Source organism: Trichosurus vulpecula, chromosome 4, assembly GCF_011100635.1.
Source record: "Trichosurus vulpecula isolate mTriVul1 chromosome 4, mTriVul1.pri, whole genome shotgun sequence".
NCBI lineage: Eukaryota > Metazoa > Chordata > Mammalia > Diprotodontia > Phalangeridae > Trichosurus > Trichosurus vulpecula.
In genome coordinates, this window is record NC_050576.1 from 211882717 (window position 1) to 211906865 (window position 24149).

General features: G+C 35.3%; 2 protein-coding genes across 4 annotated transcripts in view; one reads left to right on the forward strand and one right to left on the reverse strand.

Moving 5' to 3' along the window:
- HELZ (helicase with zinc finger) overlaps positions 1 to 24149 on the reverse strand; it is a 287790-nt gene that overhangs the window by 151462 nt on the left and 112179 nt on the right. For all 3 annotated transcript variants that reach the window (XM_036756959.1, XM_036756961.1, XM_036756960.1), the window contains exons 11-12: positions 16571 to 16838; positions 15516 to 15849 (exon numbers count right to left, since the gene is read on the reverse strand). In XM_036756959.1, coding sequence (XP_036612854.1) covers positions 15516 to 15849; positions 16571 to 16838 — 602 coding nt within the window. The remainder of the gene's footprint in view (positions 1 to 15515; positions 15850 to 16570; positions 16839 to 24149) is intronic.
- Positions 20723 to 21227, forward strand: LOC118848165 (60S ribosomal protein L27a). The gene has a single exon (XM_036756962.1). It carries the CDS (start codon positions 20740 to 20742, stop codon positions 21184 to 21186), a length of 447 nt encoding a protein of 148 aa, XP_036612857.1. The 5' UTR covers positions 20723 to 20739; the 3' UTR covers positions 21187 to 21227.

The window sequence follows — 24149 nt, forward strand, 5'->3', positions numbered from 1 at the left end:
TTCTGCTTAACTATGTCTACTTGCTACAAGGATTTTGTATTCTCTTATTTTTTCCTTTTTTTTTGGGTGGAAGGGTTGCAGAGAGGTGAATTATTGACAGGAGAGCCAAAAGTGGGGAAGAGGGGGAGGAGATGGAAAAGAGGGTCATTTATGCATTTTTACATTTTTGTAATAGGAAAGAACAAAAGGCCAAAAATAAACACAAATAAGAGAGTTTTGAGAATCATTTTACATTTTCTTTTTCTGTTCTACTTATTATTTGGAAATGTTCATTTTATTTGATATTTATAAAGTTCAGAACAAAAAACTATACTTAAAAAACCTTAGGTGGTTCACCTAAAATCCAACTTCCTTAGTCTGATGTTCAAACTCCTACAAATTCTAGAAAATTTTATCTTTCCAGCTTCATCTCACACTATTCCTTTTGCATAGTCTATACTCTAACCAAAATAGACTACTCACTTTCTCCAAAAATATGCTGCACCAACTCTTGCCACTGAGATTTTGCTTATATTACTTACATTTGATAAAAGATAAGGAACTTTGTCCATCCTTCCTATGTCCACCAGTTAACTACATCTTGTCCATCTTCCTAAGGCCTACCTCAAACATCACCTCCCTCATTTTGTTGGGGCCTATGCTATCCCTGGGCATTTGTCTTCCAAACAGCCTTATAGATGTAAGACACTAGAATATATGAAGTGCTGAACAAAAGGCCCTGAAATAATCTACTAAGTCTATGTATAGTATGCTTTGGAGTCTATAGACTGTTTCAGGAGAATTAGGAGTTAAATCAGAAGTTCAGACCACAAATAAAATTTAGCACTTTTTTTCTAGACAAGCCCATGAAAAACAAACCAAGAGGGACTTCCAGATCACATGAAGAACAAGATGGAGGACTAGACATTATCTATGCCCTCTCAAACTTATCTAAAAGAGAAACCACACAACCAAAAATAAAGCAGCTTCACTGTTGCCATTGTCTAGGACATCCAGAATTCAAAAGAAGATTAAAACATACATACACATACACACACACACCATGAACTAACACCAACTGACATTGAGCACTCCTCCCCTACCTCTCACACTACAGACAGTGAGGCAGCACTAGCAGACCTACAATAAAACCCAACTCCATATCACAGTTTCCCTCTCCCTCTTTCCAGTGCTATGGAGATCTCAACTGTAAGCAGTGCAAGTTTGCTCAGTCAGCATGGCAGGCAGCCTATCACAAGCAAAAGCCTGAAGGGAGCCACAACCCTGTAATACTAGTGCTGCAAAGCTCTGAATTGCTGGTCCTGATGCAGGCAACCCTGTGAGCAGCATGGGAGTAAACAACAGCTGCAAAGCTCTGGTGCCAGTGCCAAAGAAAATGTCATAGCACCAGTACAACACCTCTCTGAACTTCTAGTGCTAGGCCAGAGAACTAAGGAATAGAGAGAACAGGGCAGGATATTGGGAGAGGTGGGGAGAATGGCAGGTGGAGAGTTGTGAGCATTCCACCAAGCCTGAGGGAAAGAACTCAGCATTCAGCTGAGGCTAATTTTGACCACACAGAAGTCACCTGGGGCAGAGAATTAGGCTGGTGACCTGTGAATTGCTCAGCTTGGGCTGAGACACTTTGAGATCCAGGCACCATTTAACCACTTCCTTTCTTCTCCCAAGTACATTAATTTTGACTCTGAGGAAGCTTTTCAGTTTCAAATAATCAGTGTTATCTGACTATATCTATTTTATCTTTTATAATTACCTATCTCTTGTTTGGTTAAGAATAAATCTCTTGTGGGCAGCTAGGTGGCGCAGTGAGTAGAGCACCAGCCCTGGAGTCAGGAGGACCTGAGTTCAAATACGGCCTCAGACACTTGACACATGTACTAGCTTGGGAAAGTCACTTAACCCCAATTGCCCTGCCCCCCCCCAAAAAAAGAATAAATCTCTTACCCATGGTTGTATATGTCATCTGTTTCTCTTCAAATTTTCTTTAATGTATGACTATTAATATTAAGGTTGTGTATCCATTTAAAATGTACTGTAGAATACAATATAAGGTATTGGTCTAAGCCTGATTTCTGCCAGACTGTTTTCCATTTTCCCTGAAGTTTTTATCAAGTAAGGCTTTTTTCCTGGTTAATTTATGTTTTCCACTTCATCACAAACTGGGTTATTGAGTTCTATTTTTTATGATTCTCTCTTATCTAATTTGTTTCACTAATCTAAGCCTCTGTTTTTAACCAATACCAGATGGTTTCAATGACTGCTACTTTATAATATAGTTTGTGACCTAGCAGTGCTAGTTTCCCTTCATTCCTACTTCTTTTTGCTTTCTTTTGTTTTTCCAAATGAATTTTATAATTATTTTATCAAGTCCCATAAAGTATCCCCTTGGTAGTTTGATTGGTATAGCATTATAAATTAATTTTGATAGCATAGGCATTTTTATTATACTAGAATGGCCTCACCATGAGCATAGAATATTATTCCATCTATTTAATTTGTTCCTTATATCTTTAGGGAGTGATTTGTAATTGAATCTATCTTTTGCAAAATAAATTGTTTAGCAGTATCTCTGTACCCCAGTACATGGTAATTTATGTATAAGTTCCATGTGTTTCTGAGAATACGTATATTCTTTTGTTTCCCCATTTAGAACCCGAGAAAAGCAGTCCTTAAATGTCCCATATATTCCCATATATTTCACAAAATCAGGGAAAAAAATTTTTTTAAAAACTATCAAAGATCTCAGGAAGGAAAAACTCAAAAACCTTGAACATTAGCAGATAAATTGACAGGAAAAAAGTAAAAACACAAGGAAATATGGTCTCTAGATCTAATAAATTAGTTCAGGGATCTATAAATAAATACAGCAAGAAAAATGATCCAATACTCGTTAAGATAGAAGACACTATGGAATGTGAAAATAACATGGAACCACAATATGTTGTTCCAGAATTGATCAAAAGAGGAGAAGAATGTATGGCCTGCATAGCAAAAATAATAGAAAGAATAAAAAACCTTAAATTTATGATGGCATGTCTCACCAAAGAAACAAAAAAATAATAGATTGGGAAAGCAAATACAGAGAAGTAAAAAACAATATAGGAGAAGGGAAGCAAAGAACAATTACATTAAAAGAAAATATGCTCACTACACAAGCAAAACATGCTGATCTCATACACTGGATGCAGAGACAACCTAAGGATCATAGATCTTCCAGAAGAACATGACAGGACAAAAAAAACCATAACACAATAATGCAGGAAATAATAATCCCAGAACTTCTAAGAAAAGGAAATGAAATACCAATTGAAATAATTCACAAGTCATCTCCAGAAAAAAATACAAAGCTGCAAATGCCAAGTGCTTAAATTTAACAATTCAATTCAGAAACAAGGTCTATGTAGTTTCAAGAGAAACACAAAGGAAAAGAAATTCAAATAATGCAAGACTACTCAGCACCCACCACAAGAGAAGAGAAAGTATTCCAAAGAACAATGGAGTTCAGGATGCATCCCAGGGAGGCCTAACCTGCAAATATAACTTTAACCATAAATAAAAAAGGTGGGCATTCAATAATAAAGAGATCTTTGAAACATATTTTAGAAAGAACATCAGAAGTGAAGAGATTATTTGCCTCCTGAACACCCCAAATAAAAGAAACACAGGAGGAGTGAACAAATGCAGAAGCCAAGGATAGCAAAGGATCATAAATCAGAGAATGGGGCTCCAGAATAAATCAAGAAGATGGATAATGAAGAGAATGAAAGAAATCCTTTTTAGAAGGAGCCCAAAAAATTTAATTAAAAAAACTAATGAACAAGAATAGTCAAGGGGAGGAGAGGAAGGGGAAAAATCTACTTGACTAAGATGAAAGAAGGGAAATTATACAATCAGAAAAAAGCCAAAAAGAAAAAGTAATAAGTAAAACCCTGAAGAGAAGAGGGTAACAAATAAGAGGAGAGGTGGCAGCAGTGAGGGGAAGAGAGCCAGTGGGAATAGGGTCCCTGAAAATAATTAAGGTAAAGTAACTAAAGGCATATAGTACTGTATTTACAGCAGAAGGCAGGGTGGGGGGAGGGAGGAAAGACTGAATATTAAAAACAGACTGAAGGAAATATAAACTTAACTTTCATAACTTTAAATGTGAACAGATTAAACAATCCAATAAAACTGTAAAAGAGTGACAGACTGGATAAGAAAATAAAACCCTACAATCTGTTGCTTGCCAGAGATACATTTAAATAACAGACATACACAAAATAACGTTGAAGGGATGGCAAAAAATTTACTATACACCAAGTAAATCTAAAAATGTAGGAGTCGCAATCATCCTACTGATGAAGCAAAAACAAACATTCAAAAAATAAAAATAAACAAGGAAATTTTATTACAGTGAAAGGAAACCATAGACCACAAACCATCAATAATAAACTTACACACTCCAAATGCCTTAGCATTCAAATTCATAAAGGAAACATTATCTAAGCCACAAGAACACACAGACATACCACAATAATGATAGACTTCAATATCTTTCTCTCAGTTTTGAATAAGTGTAACAAAAAGATAAGCAAAAGGGAATATAAGGGAGTATACAAATTCCTAAAGAAACCAGAGTAAAATTCTTAGGAATTATAAACAAAGTAGATGCCCATCAACTGAGAAATGGCTAAAGAAATTGTGTGCATGAATGTAATGGAATATTACTGTACTGTAAAAAATATATATTAATAAAAAATTATTTTAATAAAGAAAAAGCCCAAAGTCAATCATAAGTCAAATTTTTCTCACTTCTTTGTCCATTCAACCAATTCCAGTACCCAAAGATGTCAAAGCACAGATATCAGAGTGGATGTATCAGATAGTATACCTTGATTCTGCATCAGTTACCACCCTGTAACCCTGGAAAAGTAATCCCTAGAATTAGGAGCATCTCTAACACATGTCAGAGATGGGACTCTTCAGGTGCAAAAGTAGAAGGCTAGGAAGCCATGACGGGATCTTAGAAGCTACTACATCACCATCCCAATATTTGCCAACACTGTAACTAGCTGTACAGATCAGCCCTTGAAAGATCTCATTTGGATACATAAGTTTTGCACATGGCTTTTCTTCATTTGGAGACTTTTGCCATTAAACAAAAAAAAATGAAATTAGGAGGCAAAACTGATGAAGTCTTCTCCTTTAAAAACTCCTAGAACTCACACGAATAGCCCTCATTCAAACTGTTCTACTGACTGCTATTAAGTCTCAAATTCCTCAAATTAGTGCTAAAATGAAAAAAATGATCACAAAGGGATAGAAATGGCAAAATATTCTGACAGAAGTTAAGAGAAACAGTAGCTGTTCTTCTAAAACTTATAAATCACTGGAGTAATGACAATATTGATAGTACACAGTATACTAATATTGCATATTACATATGCCAATAATATATTTCAGATATCTCATTTGATCCTCATAAAATCTCTATGAGGTAGGGACTATAGGTGTTATTACTCTCCTTTTATAGACAAGGAAATTGAAGCTCAGAGAAAATTAGTGATCTGCCCACCATGATACAAGTTAGCATCAGGGATGGAATCTGAACCTAGGTCTCTCTGCAGATTCCAAGTTCAGTACTTTTTCCATTATAACACATTTTCCCTTATGGTATCTGTCTACAGATATCAAGGCCTCCTGCATCTCAGACATATCCTTTATGGAGAATTTACACAATATCATGTGGGGGTATAATCCAGGACAAAAGGCAATAAAGTAGTGTACTAACATCTATATCAGAGAAAGCACCCATAATGACGAAATCTCTAGTTTATTTAAACATTATAATGAGAACTTACATTTATGTAGTACATTTAAAATTTATAAAACACTTTATTCACAACACTTCCAACCTATGCAATCAAAAATATCAGCATTTATTAAGTGCCTACTACAATAGAAAACACTATATTAAAAACTGAAGATACAAAGACAAAAATGAAACAGTTCCTGCCATCAAGAAGCTTGCATTTTATCCAGGGAAACAACACGTATTTGTACATTAGAAGTGACTAGATGGTACAAAGGATAGAGTGCTGGGCCTAGAGTGAAGGAGAATGGAGCTCAAATCCAACCTTAGACACTTACTAGCTACATGAACCTGTGAACATCTTCCCCCACCCCAATCTTCTCCAATTTCACCTCCATCTATTGTGTAAGCTCCTAACCTCCCTGATTCTGAACTGTCCTACACAGGCCCTTCAGTATAATTATAACCTAACCACTACCAAGGTACCCATAGTAGTAACTGCATAAACACCATAGGGAGTATGGTACCCCTGTTCCCCCAGCATCCCCATTGTCTCCCCTACAGATAACTGTGGCAGGTCCCACTTAGAGGGCAGACTCTGCACTAAGGCAGTAGCCAAAGTAAGAGCTCCATCTCCTTTCCTTTTTTTTTTTTGGCTGAGGCAGACAACATTCCAGGAAGAGTAAGAATGAACAGACTGTGATCTACATGGCTGATATTACATTATAATTCCAACACACACACACACACACACACGCACGCACGCACGCACGCACGCACGCACAGAGAGAGAGAGGGAGAGAGAGAGAGCCCCCAACCCATTCTTCTTTACAAACTGTTCTATTTGTGTTTAGGGTACCACCATCCTAGCTTCACAACCTCAGTGTCACCTCTGACTATTTACTCTTGCTTTTCAATAAACAGAAATAGGGAAGTTTGAAAAAGGGGCAGGTTCTCAGGAAAGTTTGATTAATTCTGTTTTAGATTTATTGAGTTTGAGATGCCCAAAAGACACTCAAGTAACAAGTTGGCAGTTGGTGATGCACAATTGGAGCCTAAGAGAGTATAGGGCTATAAATACAGATCTGAGGGTCAATCATCTGCACAGAGATGACAAGTAAGCTCATGGGAGCTAATGAGTGCATCAAAAGAGAATACACAAAGAGAAGAGGGCTCAATATTGAGCCTTAGGATACGCCTAGTTAGGAGATAGGGATATGGATGATAAGTCAAAAAAAGACCATGAAGAGAAAAACAAAGAAAAAGCAGTACTGTGAAATTCATCAAAGAAGGTCAAAAGTGTCAAATGTTATTAAGAAGTCAAGAAACATGAGGAATGAGAAAAGCCAAGAAAGCATTTAGAAAATAAACAAAAGAGAACAGAAAGAAGTTAATGAGGGGACACAGACAAGCAGGGCAGTATTAATACTAGTGTATAAGATAGTTTCATGACTTCATATAGAAGCCTCCTTTTCTGTTCTTAATAGATGAAAATTTTAATGTTCATAATTTAAAAAAAAACATTTTTAAACAGAAAATTTAAATGTTTGGTATTAGTATAAGATTAAAGTCTTCTAGAAGCTTTTTTGCTTCAAATTTTGGACTCTGAACAAACTGAAAGGTGCCTTACGTGTCATCTAGATAAACCATAATAGGAATTACGAATGTCCAAAATAGCATCCCAACAAGTAGTCATTCTCTTGAAAGAGGAAACATAGTATGGTAGAAAGAACACTAGATTTGGAGTAAGGAGAAAGATGGTTTTGAATTACATATCCCATATTTATCACCGGTGGTACCATGGATAGATCATAACCTCTCTAAACATCAATATCTTCCTCTGTAAAATTGTAATAATAGTGCCTGCCTCACAAGGTTATCATGAAGAACAAATTTTATATGTATTTGTGTATATAAAATACACTTACATATACGCACACACAAGTATATACATACTCATGTGTATGTGCATACATACATGTTTAATGTATATAACACACATTTAAATATTAAATATAAATATATTTTATATTTGTGCATGTATAAACATGTGTGCGTGTGTGTGTGTGTGTGATTAAGGATAAAGGTGCTATATATGCAAATATATATACTGTATGTGTGTGTCTATTATCTAGCTTCCAATTGAAGCTCTGAAGTGAAGAGGCACTAACTACATACAGAAAACCATTCCATTTTAGAACTTCCTAACTCTTAGGAAGTTTCTGTCTCCAAAGAACCCATATCACATCTTTTTAAGTTCTGTTCATGAATGCCTGTTCTGTCATCAGGCCCAAGAAGAGCAACTTTTTTTTTCCCACATAACAGTCCTTCAGATATTTGAAGATCATGATTATGAAGTCTTTAAGTTTTCTCAAAGCTAAACATCCACAGTTATGTCACAATGATATGACATGTATTAAAATCTCTTCAACATTTTGGTTGCCCTTCTCTGGAAACACAACACATTTTAGACGTCACTCCTAAATTTTGATAGCCAGAACTGAACATAGATCTTATTTTGCCTCATTCATCCTAAATACTACACTGTCATTAATGCAGATGAAAATCTAATTGTTGTCCAAAGGCAACAAGAACCATGGCATTAGACAACTGGGAATCTGGTATTTCATTGTTCATGATAAGCATTTGTTTAAAAAAAAGATCACCAGGATCTACTCTGTCATTCCTACTTTCTCAATCTTCAATCTTTGAAGTCTGCTGCCTGCTTCCCTACCGCCAACAAACATGGCCATGTCTCCCTCATCTTCAAAAACCCTCTCTGATCCATCCATCTCCACCATCATCTCATCTCTCCTGCCTTTTGTGACTAAATTTCTCAAGACTGTCTGTATTAAGAAGTGCCTCCACTTCTTTTCCTCCTACTTTCTTCATAACTTTCTACAAGTCTGAATTCCGATCTCATCAATCAACTGAAATTGTTCTCTCCAAAGTCACTAACAATCTCTTAATTGCCAAATCTAATGGTCTTTTCTCAATCCTCATCATCCTTGAACAGCCTCTGACACTATTGATAACCCCCTCTTTCTTGATAATTTCTTTTCTCTAGGCTTTCCAAACACTACTCTCCCCTACTTCTCCTCTACCTATCTAACTGCTCCTTCAGAGTCTCCTTGGCTGGATCTTTATTCAGGCCATGCCTGCTAACCATCTAAGTCCTACAGGGCTTCTAGAGCCCTCTTCTCCCAGTATATTCTCTCACTTAATGATCTTATTAGCTCCCATGGATTCATTATCATCTCTATGTTGATGACTCTCAAATCTATTTATCCAGCCCTAACCTGTCTGATGACCTCCAGTCTCGCATCTCCAATTGCCTATTAGAAATCTCAAACTGGATATCTAGTAGATATCCTAATCTCAATCTTAAATTCAACATGTACAAGCTGGATCTCATTATCTTTCCCTCCCAAAGCCTCTCCTTTTTCACATACCCTCATTATTGTTAAAGGAACCACCATCCTCCTAGTCAACCAGGATAACAACCTAGGTGTCATCCTCAACTTCTCACTCCCTATCACGCAACCCCTGTAGCCAATCACCTTTGCAACATCACTCAGATATGCCTCTTTCTCTCCTCTGATCATGCCACCACCCTAGTCCAGGCCCTCATCACCTCACTCCTGGACTAACACAATAGCCTTCGTGTAGATTTCCCTGTCTCAAGTCTCTTCCCACTCTAGCTCATCCTCACTCAACAATCAGTATTTTCCTCAACAAGAGATCTAACTATGTAATCCTTCTATATTCAATAAGCCCCAATGACTCCCCATCACCTCCAGAGCCAAATATAAAATCCTCTGTTTGGCTTTTAAAGCCTTTAATAACCTGGGTCCCTTCCTAGCTTTTCAGTCTTCTTATATCTAATTTTCCCCCACATACTCGTGAGATTAAGTAACACAAGTCTCCTGGCTGTTTCCCACACAAAACAGTCCATCTCCTGACTCCACACATTTCACTGCAGGTATTCCTAAACCTAGAATTCTCTCCCTCCACATCTCAATCTCCTGGATTCTTTCAAGTGTGGATGGCAAACCCACCTTCTACAAGAAGTCTTGTGTAATCCCCCTTAATAGTTCCTTCCTTCTGTTTATTATCTCTAATTGATCCTGTCTATATCTTGTTTGTACATAGTTGCTTACATGCTAACTCCCCTACACTAGAATGTGAGCTCTCTGAGAGCAGGGAGTTTTTACTGTTTTTGGTATTCTAGCGTTTAGCACAGTGCCTGGTGCATAGTAGATGCTTAATAAATTCTTGTTTACTAACTGATCACTATGAAAATTAATACAGCTTATGAACTAACATCTCTTGAAAAGGATGAAAAGACAGAAAACTCAATAAGACCCTCCATATTAAATTTATATATGTATATGTATTATATAAAATGTATATTTAAATGTATTATAATGTCAATGCAAAGGCAGGCATAGATAAGGGTGGATGAAGAAAAATAAATTGGAAAATATGGTTCAGGAATATGCAACAAGAAAAGCCAATCCTTATATCACAGACTACACAGAAGCCTCATCCCTACATATAACAAATGTTTTCTTCATGAAGAGAGTGAAGAATCATTGGCCCATTGATAGCACTCAGTCACATCACAAAAATAAAACTCATTCGGTTTTGAGAGATGGAAAACAACTGGTTACCAAATTGAAAGGCATTTTTGAATCTACTACCTGTCTGCACTCTGACCATCAATTTGTTAGAGCAAAGAACAAAATAAATATTAAATTAGAAAAAAGAATAAAAATGAGATATGGAGTAAAATTAAAACAACTACAACCTAACCTATTTAACAAGTTTTTGATGTCTAAAAATGGGAAATGGACAAAATAAAAGAATGACATAGATTAGAACTGTTTCCAAAGGAATTTCAATTAACACAAAATTAATTTATACAAAGGGAAGACCAAAAGAGGATAGGAACCACCTTGACCAACAAATATTTCATCTCCTTGCCAAGCAAGAATAACACTGGTTTAGATAGAAATCCACTTGTAAAATCCTAAAAAGATGAATGGTAAAGTATTATGAGTAATGTCATCAGTTACAATAATGAGAGGAATTAAGTGGAAAAACAAGTTAACAGAAAGCTTGGCAAGACACCAATAAGGTAGATAATCATAAGCATTAAAGCTGAAACTGAACAGAGAACAATAAAGGCAAAAAAAAAAAAAAAAAAAAAGGAAAAGATTTGTCAAGATTGCCCTAACAAAATATTCTCTGTATCACTGTCAACACAAAATATAAGAAAATACTCTCTTCATCATTGTTAACCACATTTGGACTCTAACAACATGGTCAATGATGCACCGTGTGACCAAGTGGAAATGGCACTAAAGAAAATAAAGACCAAAACAAAAGCTGCACCAGACCAAGTATATGGAGAGGACATCTATGCTGGAGATAACCCCACTAAGATTGATGAGGGATCAATTTTTCAAGATACTTAAAAGAGGAAAGGATACCAAATAACTGGGGAAAAAAATTCAGACATTACTACCATGAGAGGCAGCAAACCACAGTGGATAAAATACTGGATCTAGATTCAAGAATATTTGAATTCAAATTCTACAATGGACATTTACTACTCAGATCTCTGAGCTTTAGTTTCCTCATTTGTAAAATGGGGATAATGATACCTATAGTAACTGTTTCATAGGGTTGTTGTGAGGCTTAAATGAGAATGTTTGAAAAGTGGGAGAGGGGACAAATGATGCCAATATCCTACAACTTTATCATCTTAAACTTATTGAATGTCTATTAAATTCCATTCTATTACCTGAGATATATACATAGATAAAGATATATAGAAACACACATATAAGGGTGTGGGTGTGTGTGTGTGTGTATTTCCAGGTTAAGTTAGGCCAATCTCTTTTTAAGTGAATAAGGAGGGCCTATTCTGTTCTATATAACTGGTGCAATGTCATCTGCAAACATCACCTGGAGAACTTCATTATCAGTAGGAAAACTTTCTTCTAATTGGATTTTAATCAGGACATCCTCCATCATATCACTGAACACATGTTTGAGTCACCCTGTTTTTGCCTTAATGCTCAGGCTCAACAAGCTGCTGAACAAAGTTACCTCCACAATCATACTTGAATTAAGAGCTTGTATGATTTAAATATATGAATGCGAGCCATCTTATTTTAGATTAGCCTTTAAGGCTGCCATGGTTAAAGCAAGTTAAATGCTTTTTGTTGTTGTTTTGGTTTTGATTTTGCTTTGTGTAGGAAATACAATCAACAAACAATTGACACAGTAGAATCTGATGTTATTTCCACCTCTTAATCAGTTGAATGGCTGGGAAATGTGGTCTACTATCAAAAATCATTAGAAAAACCTGCCTGTTCTCTTCTAATGTATTCATAAAGGATACCCTCTAAATGCCTGCAAAGTCTTATTTTCATGAAGATTTTATGGAGATGAGAAGACAGGCATCAAAAGTTGTTAATTTTTTTCCAGCCACCATTTTATGGTAAAAGTGTTGTACATTGTAACCTTCTTTTCCTCTTAGAGATAATTAAAAATTCGTTAGTGCCTTAAAAATTCTGTATACTCCAGCACAGATTTCTTCTATTTGTGTTTGGTCAAATACAGCCATTCTTACCAAGTTTACCTTAAGTACCATTGTCATTGTATCACACAGGTCAAACAGCTTAGAATTACTTATCATTACTGATCAGAATACCTGCCAGAAGTGTTGGCAGAACTGTTCGTTTCACATCTATTTGTTGTCCTCCTTCAAGTTTCATCTACAATGCTTTCAGGATGATCTGTCTTGTCTTTCAAATGCCAAGTTCTTTTCCCCTCTATTACTTTGTAGTTTCCTGAGACAACAGTGCTTATATTCTTCCATCATCCTTCTCTGTAATCTTTTGAAAATGAACTTGTATGTAAACCTGTATTGCCCTTGACTATCATATTTCTCTCTGCTTGGCAAGATTGCTAGCTCAGATAGTTTATGTACTCTTTTGGTTTTCTTGTTGTAATGATGATTTTGCATCATTTAAACTTCTGTGAGAAATGGTAACAATTAAGGTTCTTATTTTTGTCCATTTCTTATTTTTCTGAGTCCAGAGATTATTTAAGAAGAATGGCATGATACTACTGTAAATTACAGGAAGTACTTTTTGTGGTTGCAAAAAACTAGAAACAAAGTATGAGTCCACTGATTGGTGAATGACTGAACAAATTGTGGTATGTAATAGAATACTATTATGACATAAGAAATGCTAAATATGAAAAATTCAGAGAAATGCAGGAAAATTTATAGATCAGAACAAAGTAAGCAGAACCAAGAAAACAATCTTTTTCAACAAGAACAATATACACAATGACTACAGTAATGTAAATTGCATTCAATAAATATAACAAATAAGTAAAAATGTAACTGGTCAAGGGTGAAAGAAAAATGTAAGGTTGGTTTTGTTGGCTTATTTTGCGTAATTATTTTTGATACAAGGGAAAATTTCAATAAGGGAAATTGTATATGAGGGAAATGGCTGTGGTATAAAAACAAAATGCGTTAATTCTCCTTCCTTTCAGTTGGACAATGGGAGGACCACAAGTACAGAAAATTTGCCTATGCTATTGAACACAATCAATGTGTCCATCTTGCTAAGCTGTAAGGGTCACTAAGTAGGGGGACAGGGATATATTTGGAAATGAATGTGAGGTAAAAACTAATGGCATCAATAAAACAAAAAAACTTCTGGACAGCAATAAAACTTTCTATATCACATGAAATATCATCCTTTCATCTTTATCCTTTCTTCTAATTTGTTATTTACTTTGACCTTTGCTCTAATCAGTTCTGACTGTACAAAGACAACTGATTCTGAAATAGCTCCCACGTTGATACCAAGTTGTTTCCTGTTAAAACATATTCAATTTCATTTTTGGTGACGTTTGAAGGTGCTCACCATATCCAGTGCGTTCTAATTCTTTTAGAAGAAAGGGTTAATGATACTCCGGAAAGAGGTATCTGAATGGTCTATCAGCCTTTGGCCTTTTAAATTTCTTGACCTAAAACCATATTTTCCAACATGATTTTTGCCATCCTCCCCTTTTCCCACCTTCACATTGAAGTCACCAAGTATCAAGGTACACTTTGGAGGATCTTGTCAAGCTCTTCATAGACTTTCACTACTTCTTCATCCTCTAAACAGATGTTGGTACATAAGGTGCAATTATCTTCACTGTAGTCTGTTTGCTTACGTTCATCATGAGCACTGCAAGGTGAGATGACCAAATTTCCCATGAATTGATGTTTCTTGTCAACTTTGGGTACACAATGAAACTAACTCCACCAATTCCTTTATTCACCTCCACAAGGAGAACTCATTTTCATTTAGTTTTAACTACTTTGACTTTTGGTGTCATTTATAATGAGAATGTCCATATGGATGTGGTTCACTACTCCAAAAAAATTTAAGTCATTGGATGAACACTGACTATTAAGAATATGGTTAACTTAGCATTTCAAGATAGTCTAAGAATTACATGAGCTTTCACACCCTCTGCCCCTTTTCCACTACTCTGACACCATTCACTGTGGAAGGAAAAGTCCATTTTGTATTTTTACATATTTCATGTGTCATGACGACCAAAATATTTATCACCTAATGGTCAACCTTCTACTTTTCATACTATGCTATTCTGGTGCTGGGCTAGCACAGTCTACAGCCGAAACTGTACTCAAAGCCTTAAACCCAAATAGAACCTTCACTCTCTCAGTGTAGGATTTGAGAACCCACAATCTCCTCCACAACAGAGTGAGGAATCAGAAGAGAAAATAAAGGGAATGTAAGTCCACGAGTTCTAAAACATGTGGCCCTAGCTTTTGAATGTCCTCCGAAGTGGCCTCTAGGGACAACACTGGAAGCAAGGTTTCAGGTGAGACAGAAAATGATGACCTGGCAATAGCAGTGCCATGAACCACCAGCCTCCGAGCTTCAAATGAGTTAGGATACCCTCTATGATACTTATGAAGACTGTAGGTGACAGATGGTCATATTTGACATGGGTAGGGGCAGAAATGAAAGGGAAGTTGTCATAAAACAAACTTCTATTCCAATGTAGGTTAGACTAGATGACCACTAAAGTATTTTGATCCTATGAAATGTCCTATTGTAATAAAAATACTCCAACAATACCAACGGATTTCTTAAAACAGAATTTCATCTTTATTTTTAGTTTAAAAACATTAATTTTATATGTCAATTTAGTATTAGTAAGCACTGAATCAGCAAGCCATTATTCTTTTTACAACAACTATTCACTATAGTTACAGCTCATTAAGGTATTCACTTACCTGAGAAAAGAAAATTATCTCAACAGATCAAGATTTTTTTCTAGCCCTATGATAATATGTGTATCTGAAGACTATTCACTGAAGGTTTTTAAAACTACTTTCCTTTCAATTATTTTTCTAATACTGTTTATATTTTAATCAAAATGGCTATGATTCTTAAATGCACAGCTGATACAAAAAATTAATTCTTATAAGCTTTACTGGCTTAACAGACTATCCAATTCTCATACCACTAATATTCTCATTGACCTGTGAAGTTAATTACAGCTTTCCTTATGGTAGAAAACACACAGAATAAGTGAAAACAATCAAAGGAAGAACTAATACTGAAAATGAGAACACAAACAACCTGCAAGCAGCTTTTTCAAAACATACCTGCATTTCACAATCCGCTCGAAGATTAAGCTCTTCACAGCATTCCCTGGATATCCTCAAGAAAATATAGTCTTTTGTTTTTTCTTCAATAGCTGCTTCATAAACCTTCTCTTTGGTTCCCTGGGTCTGTACTAATTTCTCTTTAGTGATTGGTAATAAATAAACAGCATTGACTTTGGTCATCACCAGTCTTCCAGCCAAAGTGTCTTCAGAAAGAGTTTCAGTGAGCTTAAAGCGACCAAAAAGCTGTCCATTCTGAGCATACTTTGCACCTCCAGAAACCCCAGTGAGCATGAAACTTGCTACAATCTGCAACTGTACTTTAATGTTAAACCTAAATCAGAAAATATAAAGTTAATTTAAATATTATTCATCCAAAAAATTCAGAAAATTCTGAAAGGGAGAAAGTGAATGCAATGTGCATCGAACATAAACAGAGCAAACATTAAACTTCATATCATTAAAGACATCGAACAGCAAAAGAATAACTCCCAAACGAGTAGTACTTGTAAATGCACACTCAGTCGTGATAGAAAGAAATATGAGTACTCTACAGAGACTTCTTATGGAATATTTTTAAACTAAATGCGACTTTTTAAATGAAGATTACTTATTTTACTTAATTTTTAATTAAAAAATTTTCAAAGAACAGAAAATACTTAAAGCTTCATATATGGTAGAACAAAATGCCTTAACATTTTTTTTTTTGCTTTTCCTTTTCTGAATTTGCTTTCAAAACATGGGATATCATCTTAGACATTCAGTAAACGTCCATTAATGATAATGTTACATCACAGAGGATAAACTTGAAAAAAATGTTATAATGCCCAACATAAGATTCTAGTTAAAAATAATACCTTGCATAAAATATATTGATTCTCAAAATTTTACATTTCAAAATTCATGGGCCATATCATTTTATCTAAATATAAAACATAGCTACTGGACTTGGAATAACTATTGCATTACCTGTCATTCAAATTGTCACATAATAAATAAGTCCTAGTATCATGAGACAAACAGCAAGTGAAAAATATTTTTAGATAATAACTTACTTGCTAACTTCTTTATACTGTGCTATTTCCTCAATATAAAGCAAGTCATGTAACCGTGACTGATAATTAGTCTTTGTCAATGATTTGTCCAACACAGATTGTGTAAATAGCTGATCAGCAGAGAGTGGAATTTGGTATCTAATAAGAAGGCTTTTCTCCAAATCAGTAGTTTCATTAGGCTCAAAATCTATAATAGTCTTAGAAGTGGAATCCCAGCGCTTTGCCGTCGTTAGTAGTTGTTGCCTTGCATGCATTAGGTATTCAAGATCTAAAATGAAAAGGAAAACATACTTATATATGGTCATAGCACTAAAATTCTTAAATTCTATGTCCTGCATTTTCCTTAAATTTTATTTCACATGCTAAAGACAGAATTCTTCCATTCCTACTTGAACTGCACCTCCCACTAGTTTTTTTCCCCAGCTATAAAAGACTTCTACACTAATCTAACAACAAGACAATGCAGAAAACAGCAATCTAGAGAGACAGTGGACATGCCACAAAGTTATTAAAAACTACAAAACTGAGAATGAATTGAGAAATGTCACTAAACCAGAACTCTGATATGCAGGAAACACATATTTAGTGCAGCAGGAAAAATTCTGCTGGGTGTAGAACATATTTCACTCCTCACCATACACAGTTATCTGACTCACTATGGGAAGATGAACTGATCAAAAAGCAAGAACAAATAGGAATATTATTTTCTTCTTTAACTCCAAAATAAAACCATAGTAAAGATGTCTATAAGTAAACTTATTTCAAAAAAATTCTCCTAAAAGATAAGTCATATAGAACATTCTGATAAATATTCTGGCTATGGTTTAAATTCAATATAGCCTTACAAAAGTGTAAGCTGGCTATAATATCATTTTCTGTTGTTCAGTTGTTTCAGTCATGTCCAACTCTTTGAGAATACATCTGGGGTTTTCTTGGCAGAGATTCTTGGAGTGGTTTGCCATTTCCCTCTCCAGCTCATTTTACAGATGAGGAAACTGAAGTAAGTGACTTGCCCAGGATCACATAGCTAGTAAGTGTCTGAGGCTAGATTTAAACTCATGTCTTCCTGACTCTAGGCCTGGCACTCTATACAATGACTAATCAAGGATTTATTTGACATCTCAGAAAGAATTGGTTTTTGTTGTTTAGGCCCAGACGTCTGATTTCCTCAGTGTGGACACATCTTGGTGTAGAAACTGCTTCTGCTGATGCTGATCAAACCTAATCATCTACAACTTATAACTTAAGAGAGTTTGCCTGGGGCACTGAAAGGTTGAGTGACTTGCCCAAAATCAAAGACCTAGTATATGTTGGAGGTAGAACATGCATTCTTATCTTCCTGATTCCTAGGCTGGACCTACATTCACTTGCCATAAAATGGAAATCACAGAAGGAATACTGTATGATGTAAGGAAAGATGGTATAATTTGAGATTTCAATATATTTAATATTTATTCTAATAGTTCAGTCAAATAATTAGAATTTACATATCATAAACACAGAAGAGAGCTAACCATGAATAGTGACTGACTAAATAATACATAATCAGAATTTTCTAGCATGTAAATAGTAAAAATGCTCCAAATAACAAACTGAATTATTATTTTAGAAGCAGCAATAAAACATTTAGATAAGGACTACAAGACCATGGGATTTAGAGCTGAAAAAGACCTTAAAGATTGCAGAATCCAGAACATCACTTTGAATTCCATTTATGACACAATGACTGTGACTATGGACAAAAATTTCACCTCTCTAAGCCTTGGTTTTTTCATATGTAAAATGAAGGAGAAAGACATCTGTAGTGCCAATTTTACATGCTTGTTGTAAAGCTCAAACAAGATTAATATAAGGAAAGCACTGACAATTTTAAATTGCTACATAAATTTTTGCTATTATTAGCCAAGGACATATAGATAGTAGAAACAGAAGTGAAACCCAATCCAGCGTTTTTGCAACCATACATAATTGTATCTGCTCTTCAAGATTCAAATTATTTTTTGTTGTATCTGCTCTTCAAGATTCAAATTATTTTTTGAAGTATTTGAAGTATTTTAAACAAAAGAGGAATATCATCAATCAAAGAAAATGAAGCCTGTTTCAGATTAAAGAGCAGTTTTAAGTAGCTATTTTAAGTTTCTGGCTTTAATGAATATTTCTGACATATTTAAACATGTGTGTATTTAAATATCCATATACTTATATACATTTGGATAAATTCTAATAAACATGTGTTATGGGCATACACACATTTGTCTTATTCTTCATAAGCAATTTCTATCGGCAGATCCTCATCCTTAATCAAAGCATTGTTTCTCTAGGGTACTCTAAGTATACTATCATATTCTCTGCAAAGAATGTTAGTTTTCTTTCCTCACTGACTATTCTAATTCCTTTTGTCTTTCTTATAGCTAGAGCTAGCATTTCTAGTACACTACTGCATAACAGAGGTGATAATGGACATCTTTGTTTCACCCCTTATCTTATTGGGAAGGTTTCTATCTAGCTTATTCCCATTACAGATAAGGTTTGCTGATGGTTTTGGATAGCTTCATCTATTCCTATGCTTTCTAGTGTTTTTAATAGGGATGGTTGTTGTATTTTGTCACAAGCTTTTTTTTGCCATCTAGTGAGATAATCATATGATCTTTCAGGTGTTTTTAATAGGGATGGTTGTTGTATTTTGTCACAAGCTTTTTTTTGCCATCTAGTGAGATAATCATATGATCTTTCAGGTGGTTTTGTTATTGATATGGTCAGTTATGCTGATAGTTTTCCTAACATTGATCCAGCCCTTGATTCCTGGTATAAATCCCACCTGGTCACAGTGTATGATCTTTGTGATATATTGCTCTCATCTCCTTGCTGGTATTTGGTCTAAAATGTTTGCATCAATATTCATTTGGGAAATTGGTCTGTAGTTTTCTTTGTTTTTGCTCTTCCTGGTTTAGGTATCAGTACCATATTTGCCTCATAAAAGGAATTTGAAAGGACTCCTTCTTTGCTTATTTTTCCAAATAGTTTATATAGTATTAGAAATAATTGTTCTTTAAATGTTCCGTAGAATTCACTTGTGAATCCATCTGGTCCTGGTGATATTTTTCTTAGGGAGTTCACTGATGGCTTGTCCAATTTCTTTTTCTAAGATAGGGTTATTTAAGTATTCTACTTCCTCTTCTGTTAATCTTGGCAATTTATACTGTTGTAAATATTCATCCATTTCACTTAGATTGCTAGATTTATTGGCATATAATTGGGCAAAATATTTTGTAACATTTGTTTTAGTTTCATCTTCATTGCTGGTGCATTCACCTTTTCATTTTTGATACTGGTAATTTGGTTTTCTTCTTTCCTTTTTTAAATCGAATTAACCAGAAGTTTATGTATTTTATTGTGATTGGGTTTTTTCCATAAAACTAGCTCTTAGTTTTATTTATTAATTCAATGATGTTCTTACTTTCAATTTTTATTAATCTTTCCTTTGATTTGGGGGATTTTTAATTGGAGATTTTTAATATGTCCTTTTTTTAGTTTTTTTAATTGCATGCCCAATTAATTAATCTATTCTTTCTCTATTTTACTGATATAAGCATTTAGAGGTATAAATGTTTCCCTAAACACTGCTTTGGTTGCCTCCTGCAAATTCTGGTATGTTGCCTCATCTTTGTCATTCTCTTTAAAGCAATTAATGGAATTTAATGGAATTAATGATTGTTTCTATGATTTGTTCTTTGACCCATTCATTCTTTTAAGGTTACATTATTTAATCTCAATTTTTAATCCATCTTTTCATGGCCCTTTATTGAATGTAATTTTTATTACATTATGATCTGAAAAGGATGCATTTAATGTTTCTGCTTTTCTGCATTTAGTTGTGAGGTTTTTATGCATGGTCAATTTTTATGAAGGGGGCATATGTACCACTGAGAAAAAGATATATTCATTACTATTCCCATTCATTTTTCTCCAGCAGTTCTGGAATATCTAACTTTTCTAAAATTCTATTCATCTCCTTAAGTCTTTACTTGTTTTCTTTGTTAGATTTATCTAGTTCTATGAGGGGAAAGTTGAGTTCCTCCACTAATATAGTTTTACTGCCTATTTTCCCCTGTAATTTAACTTTTCCTTTAAAATTTGGATGCTATAGCTCTTTTGCGGTGGCCTCCAGCATGCCTTCCCGACTAAGGAAGACGCGGAAGCTCCGCGGGCACGTCAGCCACGGCCACGGGCGCATCGGCAAGCACCGGAAGCACCCCGGAGGCCGCGGGAATGCAGGAGGGCTGCACCATCACCGAATCAACTTCGACAAATATCATCCAGGTTACTTTGGGAAAGTGGGTATGAGGCATTACCACTTGAAGAAGAACCAGAGCTACTGCCCAACTGTCAACCTTGATAAGCTGTGGACGCTAGTAAGTGAGCAGACCAGGATTAATGCTGCCAAAAACAAGGAGGGGCTTGCCCCTATCATTGATGTTGTACGGTCGGGCTATTACAAAGTTCTAGGAAAAGGGAAACTCCCCAAGCAGCCAGTCATCGTGAAGGCAAAGTTCTTCAGCAGAAGAGCAGAGGAAAAAATCAAGGGTGTTGGTGGAGCCTGTGTCCTTGTGGCATAAAAATCTAATGTTATCAAATAAAACAAATTCTTTATTAAAAAAAAAAATTTGGATGCTATACCATTTAGTATGTACATATTTAGTACTGATATTACTTCACTGTCTATGGTACCTTTTATCAAAATGTAGTTTCCTTGCTTATCTCTTTTAATTAGACCTATTTATGCTGTGTGTCTCTGCTTCAGCTGTTTCTTATAAACAACATATTGTAGAATTCTGGTTTTTAATACACTCTGCTATCTGCTTTCCATTTTTCCAGTGGGAAACAGGCCACAGCAACTAAAAGTTGCAGAGCTTTTTGGCCACCTATGAACACTAGACTAACCTTAGTAAAACATTTAATAAGTAATCTTTGTCTGATGACCAACACATTGACCCCACTAGTGGAGCTAAAGAACAACATCAACAATAAAACCCTAAAACATAATGAAGAAGTAGATAAAATGAAATGACAGCCATTAAATTGTTTATACCTACATCAGGGAGACAGTATGACAGAGTGAAAAAGACAGACTCTGACATCAGAGGGTCTGGGTTCAGATTCTGCCTCTGATCTTTACAATCCATGTGACTTTGGACAAGTCATTTAGCCTCCCTGAGCCTCAGTTTCCTCATCTGTAAAATGTGGGATTTGGATAAGCTGGCCTCTGAGGTCTCTGCCAACTCTAGATCTATGATCCTATGACCAAGTGGTCCTACACTCCACGAAAAAACAGATAAGAAAGGTGCCATATATACCAAAATATCTAGAGCAGCATTTTTTGTCATAGAACTGGGAACTGAGAATAAAGCAAGTGCCCATTGATTGGTGAATCGCTAATCAAAGTGTACGTGAATGTGATTAAATACTAGTGTATTGTTTTAAAAAACTGCAAATATAAAGAATTCAGAGAAGCTCGGAATGATTTATATGAACTAATACAGAATAAAAACAGGGGAGCAATATCTATGTTGACTATAATAATAAAAAAAAACACCAAAAATTTAGGTAACAAAACTCCATTTTGTAAAAATGACTAATTTCGATACAAGAGAACATATGGTGAAAACATTTTCCTCCTCTTTGTAGAAAAGAACACAAGATTACACTTTTAGAGCTGAAAGGACCACAGACCCTCTGAGACTGACCCTTTCATTTTATAGACAAGGAGATGAGGCACAGAGAGGTTAAGTGACTTAACTAGGGGCATATAACTAATAGGCATCTGAAGAAGGATTTGAACCCATGTATTTTTCATTCTAAGCCTAGTGCCCAGTCCGTTATAAAGGCTGCCTTTCCCTAGATGACAAGGAACTATCAGTGAAGAATGTTGCCAGTGCCAGATTCAGTTACTGTGCCCACTGGTTTTGCTTAACTGATTTTCTTTGTTATAAGGGAGGGTACAATTAAATGGAAAGGAGTTGATAGGGAAGGAAGTGCATATCAGAAAATAATTGTGCTTCAGGAACAAAAGAAATTAAATTTAAGTGAGCAGAACCAGAGAAAATTATATACATAATAACTACAAAAACGTAAATGGGAAACAAAAGAACAAAACAACTGAAACTGAATGCTAAGAAATCATAATGATTAAATTTGGTGCCAAAGACTAGAGAAGACAAGACATCACCTACCCTTCTCTTTGTATAGGTAAGAGACAATGGATATGAAATACGGTATAGTGTAACAGATTTTTTGATGTACTGGTTACTTTCACTAAATTGGGTGGGTTTTTTTTCTTTTTTTTATTCTTTGTTATAAATCATGACTTTCTGAGGTAGAAGACATGGACATAATAGTAAACGCAGGTGATATAACAACAAAAGTTACCAATAAAAAACTTGTTTTTAAAAAAAGCTTCAATTAAATTTTGAAAAAAAAAAAACCAGGGATTAAAGAGGAATATATTGAGAGAGGGAGAAAGGGAGAGATAGAATGGGTAAATTATCTCACATAAAAGTGGCAAGAAAAAGCAGTTCTCTAGGAAGGGAAGAGGAGGCAGGTGAGGAGGAATGAGTAAATCTTGCTCTCATCGGATTTGACCTGAGCAGGGAATACCATACACACTCAATTTGGTATCTTACTCCACAGGAAAGAAGGAGGAAGAAAACAAAAAAGGGGGGACAACAGAAGGGAGGGCAGATGGGGGGAGGAGGTAATCAAAAACAAACACTTTTGAAAAGGGACAGGGTCAAGGGAGAAAATTCAATAAAGGGGGATAGGTTAGGAAGGAGCAAAACATAGTTAATCTTTCACAACATTAGTATAGTGGAAGGGTTTTACATAACGATACACATGTGGCCTATGTTGAATTGCTTGCCTTCTTAGGGAGAGTGGGCGGGGAGGGAAGAGGGAAGAGAATTTGGAACTCAAAGTTTTAAAAACAGATGTTCAAAAACAACAATGAAGAAAAAAAGTTTTTGTATGCAACTAGGAAATAAGATACACAGGAAATGGGGCATAGAAATTTATCTTGCCCTACAAGAAGGGAAAGGGGGATGGGAGGGGAGTGGGGTGACAGAAGGGAGGGCTGATTGGGGAATGGCGCAACCAAAATATATGCCATCTTGGAGTGGGCGGGAGGGTAGAAATGGGGAGAAAATTTGTAATTCAAACTCTTGTGAAAGTCAATGCTGAAAACTAAATATATTAAATAAATTAAATAAAAAAAAGAAAGAAAAATATAGTTCAGAATCAAGAAATGAAGAATTCAAAGCCTTCTAGAATGCTCAGATATCTCTTGATTACATGTAAAATGAACATTAGAAAGTGATTGTGGGGCAAGCACCAAACTTTTTTTTATGGAACTGACTATAAGAGGAAATAAGACTGCATATGTAGTAGTCATTTTAGAATATGAAGTATGTATAGTCAAACCATCAACTGAGAGGAAAGGTCAAAGTAAATATCAAATTAGAAGGATAAAGATGACAAGACACTGCATGTGACTGATTAAAGCAGTTCCAAACACGTTGTTATGACA

What these genes read in the sequence shown, in the direction of transcription:
- LOC118848165 (XM_036756962.1), top strand. Translation starts at nt 20,740, where the DNA reads ATGCCTTCCCGACTAAGGAAGACGCGGAAGCTCCGCGGGCACGTCAGC.